Below are 9449 nucleotides of genomic sequence, written 5' to 3' on the forward strand. Positions count from 1 at the left end.
CCGCCAGTCCGCCGCCGGCCGCCTTGTGCCCCGCTCGTTCGTGCTGCGCTCCACGCTTCGCGAGTGTTCCCGAGTGATGTCGACTTGTGACTAGTGCCATGATCGTGCTCCGTTGTGCCCTGCTCGCGGCGCTGCTCGCCCTTGCCGCCGCCGCCTGGCAGGAGAACGTCAGGCCCAAAGTCTTCGCGCAATTAGGTAAGTGATGGTCACCATTCAACACCCAAAAACGTCGGTGGACACGATGCTATCCTCTTTATAACAGGAACGTAATGCGAGCATCGACATAAACGCTCGCGTCACTTATTAACCCATGTTTATGTTGTTGTGATTGACGGCAACTTGCTTACAAACATTGCAAAAGTTAGTTTTGTAAATGTTGCGATCTGAAATGCTTTCAGAAGGATTGTTTATTAGAGTTTTGATTATTTATTCCCCTGAAATGAACTTTAAGTGTAATTGTTTATGCAAGACATACATCGTATTGGAACTTCATAGAGTTTAAAGTAGGACAACACTGCTATCTAACATGGAGTCATTGAACTTTACGTACACGTCAATTTTAAGGTTATTAAAATCTGAAAATACTTAAATTAACAATATTGTGCATATGATAATGAAGTACCTACATTAAATACAAAATAATATAAGTATTTTATATTATTTTGTATATAACTATGACACTTGATCGAAAAAAGTTTAGCTTGACTTAAAGTAATACATTTAAAACCTCTGAATTCATTTAATTTCGTAGAAATGGCTATCCGAAAGTAACTTAGGGATCCCATAGAGCACAAAATTTCCTTATAAGAATGTTTCGCGAGATCTATTTTTCTTTAAATAGAATAAACAGACTTGTCCCTAAAGTTTTGGCTTGGGCACGTTAGCTACGAGTCACAGTCACGCGACAGTTCATCCTGCAGGAATAAAGGGATGGTGTACAACTGTAGTGTAGTGCTATTGTTTTATTGTGCAGTCTGCATTGCGGGGGACGGGCCACGTGCCTCTCATTAGTGCAACACAAAGCCAGCAGTTTATTCTGCGTTTTGCAATGTTACGCCCGGATTAGTAATATACGAGTAGCTTTATGTACCGCAAGTTCAGATACGGGTATGGTGTGCAAAAGAATTCGACGCCCCTTTTATAACGTTCCTTCTTGGTTTGTCGGTTCATTCATAAGGGAATGCTGTTAATTTAAGGAAATGTACTGTCAAGTCTAGACACAAATGCGACGAGTACATATCCTGAATTGCCGTTGTATCCGGTCTTTGTGAGCTTCGATTTAAAATGCTAATGTTATTTATTCATATTTCATCTTTTATGTTGAGACATCCTTTGAAAGACTTTATGCCATATGTGCGGTTTGCAATCGATTTTAATTCATTTGGAGTTATAAATCAATTTAACTTGAAATTGATATTATTGAGTTAGTTGCTAATTGTCCGAGTTAATTACACGTCTATAGTTGAGTTGTTTGATGTGGAGACACTCGTAACGTGTCAACACCTCTTCAGTAATGTGATCTAGCAATTGAAACCAGGAGGGTGGGATGACCGCGCGCGAACTGTGGTTAATAAATGATCAAAGGTTTCTATGGAAATTGATTAACAGTACTGATATCCTCTTTTGGTACTTATATATTAAAAAAATGTCAAAAAAAATGAAATACGAAACAAAAGAAAAACGCGTAAGAATCGATTTAAAATGCCCTTTTTAGTACGTTTTTTTTTCTGTTTTATCAAAACTAATAATTGTAACAAAATAGAAATGTATTGTTATCTACAAAACGGATTGATTCCGTAGATTGTGATTGTAATAACCTCATTGTCAAGCGTTACGGTTTCAATTAATGTGTGAAATATTGATATAACTTATTATTCTAGAAGTGTTGTACCGGGTACAGTTTCAATTTGTGCAAATTGTGTACAAAATGCGAAGCGATAATGAAGGCAACTTCCGGCTAAGTGCGCACTCAAAGAATACAAATTCACCGTAAAGTGCCTCTGGGGGGAGTACTCGCCTTTTTAATGCGACTTATAAATTTTAAGTCTAACTTTATTTATATAAATAACTAGATGTTGCTCGCAACTTTAACGTTGGTTTAATGGTGAAAGAATTTTTTAGATCGGCCCTGTAGTTTTTGAGATATTTCAATATATGCAATAAGCAAAAAATACGAATCTTTCCTAGAATAGCTAGAGGATATGGTTGAATTCAACGATGTAAAAAAAATGAAAATATTTTTTTAACATTTTGGGCAATAGCAAAATTGTTTTGGCGACCTTACTAAAGCTTTTTAGAAATGTATAGATAACTTACATAGGAATATTAATTTATAGATTCATATTGCTATTGTAAGACTGTACCGCTAACACGGACCGGTTCTCTGTGGGTTGTCGAGGCGAGTATTGGTAGGAAATTGGATGCAGAAATTTCTCCGAGACGGTTTCCGATGACTCACTTTTGAAAGATTAAGTAAGGTCAGTGTTCGCGTTAACTGCACTCCCACTATACTTACGCACTAATGCTAAATGCGTGAATAGAGAGTTTATCGATTTTCTTTATTAGCCAACGAAGATAGATCGCTTGCGTGTAAAATAACCTAAATGATATATTAAAATTAGTATACGGCATACTCGTACAGTCGCAGAAAAATGTCGAGACAAACTCCGCCTCTTCCTACAAAAAAACTAATTAGATAACAGTGTTTAGTGTACACAAATGGATAATAATAAAAAGAAAGTAGCCATGTATCAATAAAAGACTTTTTCGTAAAAGAGTATTGATTTTTGTTTTACGTTTTGTTTCAAAATGTTCATATCGTAGTTTTTAAGTGGAACCTCGCCAGTGTCCCCAACTGTACCTAAATTCTAAGACTGACAGTCTTGAATGTTTGATTTATCATCTAAACGTGATATTACATAACTAATAAATTCTACCCTTCGTACAGTCCTTGAATAGTACAAGGGTTACGGGAGAATTAAATTAAAAAATGTGATTAATGTTTATTGGCCGTGGTTGGAGTAGCTGTTTCCATCTAAAACCTTATTCTTTAACGTTTATGGAAGTACATTATGGGTTCCGACACCCTCTTTTATGATTTAACTGCTTGGATTATTGAGCGTTTAAGTGTAACCATAAAATAACCGTTCAGGTAATACCTGAGGTATAAATAAATTACGTTACTGGATAATGCTTTTATACTGTGGAATGTTTTGTACGTGTCGTATTCTAGCTTATGGGTATTTATTGGGTTATACGTCAGGGACCAATACGCTGGGGAACCTTTGTGGTTGGGGTGCATAATACCGCAACGACTCTACGTTCTTTATTACCGACCACTCCTGTATATACTCTGATCAACAGACGTTCGAGTGACATCTAGACGTAGGTTAGTGTAGTACTCTTTGCTTTCGGTATTGGGCAATCTCAGAAAGTTTTTTCAGAGGATACCTATAATTGAATTTAAAATGTGCCAATAGTTATGTATTTCAAGGATAAGTTGTTTATGCAATATGCTGAAGTCAGACTGCTTAATAAGAATGCCGAGAGAGCCGCAACTATAACCGCTAATCAAAAAAGGACGAAAGTTCAAACATTCATCGACGACGCGATCGCTTAAGTCGAGAGGAATGCGATGGGGTGTCAAAGCAAATTGTACTTAAGTTCACGTAGAAGTAAGATGAGTTATCGCTTGGAATATATCTCTTAAAGCTTGATATTGAGATGTGCACCTTAGGGTAAGGTGATAAAGTATGTTCTCGATTAGCACGCGATGTCTTGAATGAAGCAGACGAGTGGCAGTAACGCACGTGCGTGCGGGGCGCGGGGGGCTGCCGCTGGCGCCGCCTGGCGGGAGAGGCACAACTTTATGACGACGCAATATATTGTCTTCGCCCAGTGTGGGATTCGTGGTTCCCTTTGTTTTATTTTTTTGGACACGCCGATTAATTTCTTTTAGTGCGCAGTTTTGGAGGATCCGTTTCGGTTTGCACTGCAATCAAAATTTCCATTCTTTTTGTTTTCAGTCAACGTTGTTCTTTATTGGAGATTAAACTTACGATTATGATATCTTTTGTATTGCGAAAAAGAATACCGTCATAAAATTTTAACAGCAGTATTAATTTTAAAGTTACAAACATTTGATGTTAAACTGTTTGTATGTTTTTGCTCTGAAATATTACAATCTAAACGTTTTCATTTAAAACCGTGGCTTTCTAGCAGTAACTAGTTGTGCTAAAATCTTTTTGCGGTAAACAAATTCAGTACAAACTAGCATTATTTAAAGGCGTTATATGACCAGTAAAAGCGATGTCTGTTAAATGGGCTGTCATTTAATTCGCAATAGGGTTGGAAAGAAGTAAAAGGTGGGCATCGAATGCATGTCCGACCCAACCCTCGTTGATGAAGACAAGGCAAACATTGGTTTAGTAATAAAAATATTTGTTCAAATACTCAATGCGCAATGGAAAGGAAAGGCGTTTTTTACAAAGCCGGTCCCGGGAGTGTGCCTTGCTCATTGTCATGCAGTTTTTAAACCGGGATTAAAAGGAAGCTAATAATGAGCGCACTGGGGGGGAGATGCAGTCGGTTTGCGCATAGTTACAAATTTCTACTGCGCCATTCAGCTTGGAATTAAATACTTTTGTGCGCCGTGTATTACTAAAAGACTTTATTAAAAAGATAATTAGTACGCGAGTCTTTTTAATAGAGGTAAACAGAAATTATTAAGTCTCTTTTCTTAGTGATTTTGTAATTTTCCTATGTAAATATTTGTTCGGTTCAATATTATAATCAAACATAAAAAGTTATTAATATTCTTCGTTGTTCTGAACAATGTAAGTCAAATAAGCATGTTCATATTTAATATCTCATTTTTCTTTGAAAAATTCGTATTAACTTTATTAAAGCCAACGTTTGTTTCTACTTTTTCTATGCAAACATTTCTCTAATTAAGTAAGAATTCAAAGTAAACTGGGTCGTAGTTGCGAGTTATGTTAACCGTAAAAGTGGTAAAGTCGACGCGATTCAAATGTTTTTTTTTTATTAATCGGCTCATAAAACCTTGTAAGGTCACACCTTTGACGGAATATTTTAAATTCAATTAAAATATAATTTCATAGCTCATACTTTATGTTATAATTTTTAGAATTATAAATCGTGAATGCTTATTTGTTCCACTTGGAAGTTGACCTACATTTGAATCTGGTCAAGCACCTTATTTTAACAAACATATATTTAAGTGTGCGTAATATAATAAAACAATTAATGAATTTATGAGAAACCAATGGTTATATTCTTTTTTTTTAAATTTTGTACTGTCAAATGATGCTATATTTGTATTGACATCCTTTTTCCTATTGTTTCACAGTTGTAAAAGTCATATAAGGACATAAGTGAATTTTTTATCTCTAAAAACATGCTAAAGGAACATTAAAATTTGTTACATATTCTATATTTTATAGCACTTTAACTATACAATGTTTTAATCCTACATTATCTAGTAATGGGAAATGTTAATGTATTTTCACTCAGTACGAGTGATAGCGGCCATTTTGTTTTGCTCATTACTAACATGCATTTTCTCATTTGCAGCGGGCCGCATTTAAAACCTTTGAAAAGGTAGATGAATGGTCCGGAGTCAATGGGTCGTAAGAAATGGGCCAATGACTAGAGCTTCAAAGTATATCAAATGTATGGTTCGACCAGTGTACAGGGAACTCTGGCGGTTTAAGCTTTATGCTTTTCAAAGGCAGGTGGCGCGCGACTATGCTTGCTTTGTGCGACAAGTGGCGAGATTTTGCGATCGCTTTTGTGACTTAAAAGTCAATGAATGTGATATTAAGTCGCCGTTGTGTTTACGATTTTCGATGAACAACGTAAAATGTGAATATTCTTTTAGGTATTTCTCTGTTGAGATTGAACGAGAATTTATAAATTTTCACTTCGTTTTAACGTAATTTCGTCGACATTTCATACAAATTCATTAATATCTAATATTGAATCGATCAATTTCTTGTTTCAAATCTTAAGGAAGTATTTCTTAAACATATTTGAATCTATTATATGTATATTTATTACGAGTTACGATTTATTAATTATAACGAATCTCGTCTTAAAATTTGTACTAATATTTGCTTTTACTCAGTTTATTCTTAAGTTTAACTTTATACCGCGTTTATTTGTAAGGCTGTTAGTCCATAAGATAATGCAATATTAACTGTGTTAAGAAATCATTATAAAGGTCTATAGAAAAACGATAAAATATTGCCGTGTAATAGAAACGTTTGTTGACTGCCAGTGGTGTTGGTATAGCTAGTACATACTCTGTAGAGTCTCGTAATGAGGCAGGTGGTGCATTGTGCGACGCTAACAAAGCTAAGCCCGGGGTACCAATACGCTTTCATCTGTTTGAAAAACGTCATGAGGGAACTTTCTATCGCTTTCAATTTAACGATTTATTTAGATCGCCATTGCAAACGTTATTATTAGCAGACACTGTACTTTTTTCCTTCTATTTAATACAGAAGGTAACAAGAATTGTAGAAGGTAACAAGAATTGTAAACTTTTTTATTTTCTTTTTAATAAGTTCCAATTCTGAAATTACAATTAGATTACATAAAATTCGATAAATAGTCCATCCCATACACTATACTTACTACACCCTTAACTATAAGTTAATTGGCTTTTGCAAATATACTATACATAAATATACAATGCAATTTAAAAGATTTGTCTTTACGTCTATATGTATACTAATATTGTAAAGAGAAGATTTGTATTTTTGTATACATTGAAATAACTCAAAAACTACGGGGCCGATTTTCATAATTCATTCACCTTTGTAATTTATCTTTCAGTAACATAGGCTATGTTTTTTAATTTCCGCGACCAAAATCGAGAGCAACAGCTAGTCATACATATTTGTGTAGTTTACGCTTACTTTTACGTAGCATTGAAGCGCTAGTATTTACACTAATTACTATAAAGATAAACAAACTTTATGTTGTCTGTTCGCCGGACGCAACAATAATAGCACTTCGTTTCAGCCAGTCTCTGTGGAACAATAGCCCTTTATACGGAGACATATTTAGATAGCCACATGTGGTCTTGAACATCTGTTACAATAAACACGCACTTCTTACTGGTGTCAAGCGACTCGGCTCTAACTAAACATATAAAGTACACTCAAGAAATCTTATAAACAACTTATATTAACGAGAAACAATTCAAAACATAGATATGGAATCTATGTTGATACAAGCTAATTGAAAATGATATCGAAATATTTATTAGCTTTTACATTGAAAACTTTAATAATGAATACAGATTCGTTGTTAAAATAGGTCGCTAATTCAAATTATTGCTTCAGAAAAAGAAAAGGTTAAGTTATCCAGCTCGAAGGACCAAAACGTATAATATAAAAGCTCTAAAAGTGAAAATTTAGTTTTATAGAGACATGTGCAAAATATAAACTCATTTTAAGAACGTCTTTACAGCAAAAGAGCTAAAGTCAATTTGAATTTGTTAATAACGAAGTGAAGTGCCTATGCAGTTGCAGAATTCAAATTAAATAAAGTACACATGATTATCTCTTGTTATGTTAAACATTGCTTTGTGTTACAAAACTAACATTTTATGCAGTGCGACTATTTGAGACGGGGTGCGGTTGCAGGAAACGGGTGTAAAAAACGAAGGAGTAGAGTAAAAGTGCACTAAAAATAAACGATCGCACAGTTCTGTACACTTGAACTTGACAGAGTTCAATGACCGATGAGCTCGATGATATTATTTGTTTCAAACTTAGTAGCCATTTGATTAATTAATGACTCCCGCTTTCATAATTAATATCAACCTCCGCCCTTACAGTTCTATTTGAAATTTAAATACTTTTTCTAAGAACTTTTACTAAGTGAAGTTTTATGTAACTTGAGTACAATAATAGTGCAAAATAGCATTAAAAGATGAAACATTAATGAAGATGCAGAATTTATAAATGTATTATGCATCAGAATTTGGAATATGAGACTAAAATACAATGCGAATGTTGAAAACAACGGCTTTCAGACTGGAAATTAGGTACTAGATCAGTTATAAATAAACATTATAGATTTTAACAAGGTCCACAACTCACACATTACCGAACTTTAAGAACTGACATCAATACTTTTCTATACAAATGTTATAAAGAGGAAAGATTTGTATTATTATATGTATTCGATTCAGATAAAAACTACTTGATCGATTTTGAAAATTATTTCACCATTAGAAAGGTAGTTAATCTGTGCAACATAGGCTATCTTTCTAATAATTTTTAATTACACGCGGACGAAGTTGCGAGCAACAGCTAGTGTCATATTAAAATAGTTGTTAGTTAGATGAGCTAAATTGTTAGCTTTCGTTACATATCGTGTTGAATATCGATTGTTCTATATTTAGGTAGACGTCTGCTACCGGTGGCGGTCCGAAATAACCCGTGCTATCGGTACAGTCGATAAAAGTTTTTATATGCATTTGATATATTTTCTGTCTAATCTTACTAATGTTCTTTGGATATGCGCATGGTATACAACTAGACTTTACCACATTTGTATGTATTGAAATAATACAAAAACTACTCGGCAAATTTCCAAAATTATTACACCATCAAAAAGCTACGTTATGTAGACTAGTTATGTAGACGTAAGCTAATTTTTTTTTAATTTTACGCGGACGAAATCGTGATCAACAGATAGTTATTATTAAAATAGGAAATTGTGATCTTTCCGAGATTTTGTGACCAGGTTATTGTAAACAGATGTTCTGATACAAGAATCCAGAGTCATAGATTTCACTTTATTTAGAAGAAGATATATTTAGTATACCTTTGACTTATTGTTAGGTAACAATGTGGTTTGTTGGGATTATTTTTATTAGAGTAAACAAGTCTGATTATTAGTGTCTAATTATCAATTACAAATGTCAAACTGACATGACGTGACAAACAAATTTAAATTGAGTTATAAATGTGAAATGTTGTTTATCAAACCATTTGATTTTGATTTGATAAACCAAATGAATCAAAACTTGAAATGCATGAAGCTTAATAAATTGTGGTGAAATCAAAGGCCAATTTCACTTGTCAATTATTAATTCGATTGTTTTACTAAAGCTCGTTACACACGTGCAGTTTTTATTATACAGTTCGACTATAGTGTAAGCGTCGCTTCACACCGTCGGATTTTAAACTATATGTTCGCATTCGAATGTGGCGAACACGTACGTTCTATAGCGAATATGAATAATAAGGCGAATTCTGCATAAAAATATTAGCATTAGATAAATGTAAACAATGTGCCATTCGATTTAACTATAAAAAAGTGTATTCCCTTTGGTTTTTTATTACGACTTTTATAGGGCGCACGAACTTTTCTAAAAAGGGATTTGTGGTATCTTATTTTCCTTTATCGAG

At 34.1% G+C, this 9449-nt stretch overlaps 1 protein-coding gene across 1 annotated transcript in view; it reads left to right on the forward strand.

Annotated features, from left to right (window-relative positions):
* The first annotated feature begins 6 nt into the window (after window positions 1–6).
* Window positions 7–9449, forward strand: part of LOC106102484 (semaphorin-1A) — a 238103-nt gene continuing 228660 nt past the window's right edge. Inside the window, 1 exon segment of the mRNA XM_013281981.1 lies at window positions 7–195. Within this exon segment, the coding sequence (XP_013137435.1) occupies window positions 99–195 (97 nt within the window). The 5' untranslated portion in view covers window positions 7–98.

Source organism: Papilio polytes, unplaced genomic scaffold (assembly GCF_000836215.1).
Source record: "Papilio polytes unplaced genomic scaffold, Ppol_1.0 DF823923.1, whole genome shotgun sequence".
Lineage (NCBI taxonomy): Eukaryota > Metazoa > Arthropoda > Insecta > Lepidoptera > Papilionidae > Papilio > Papilio polytes.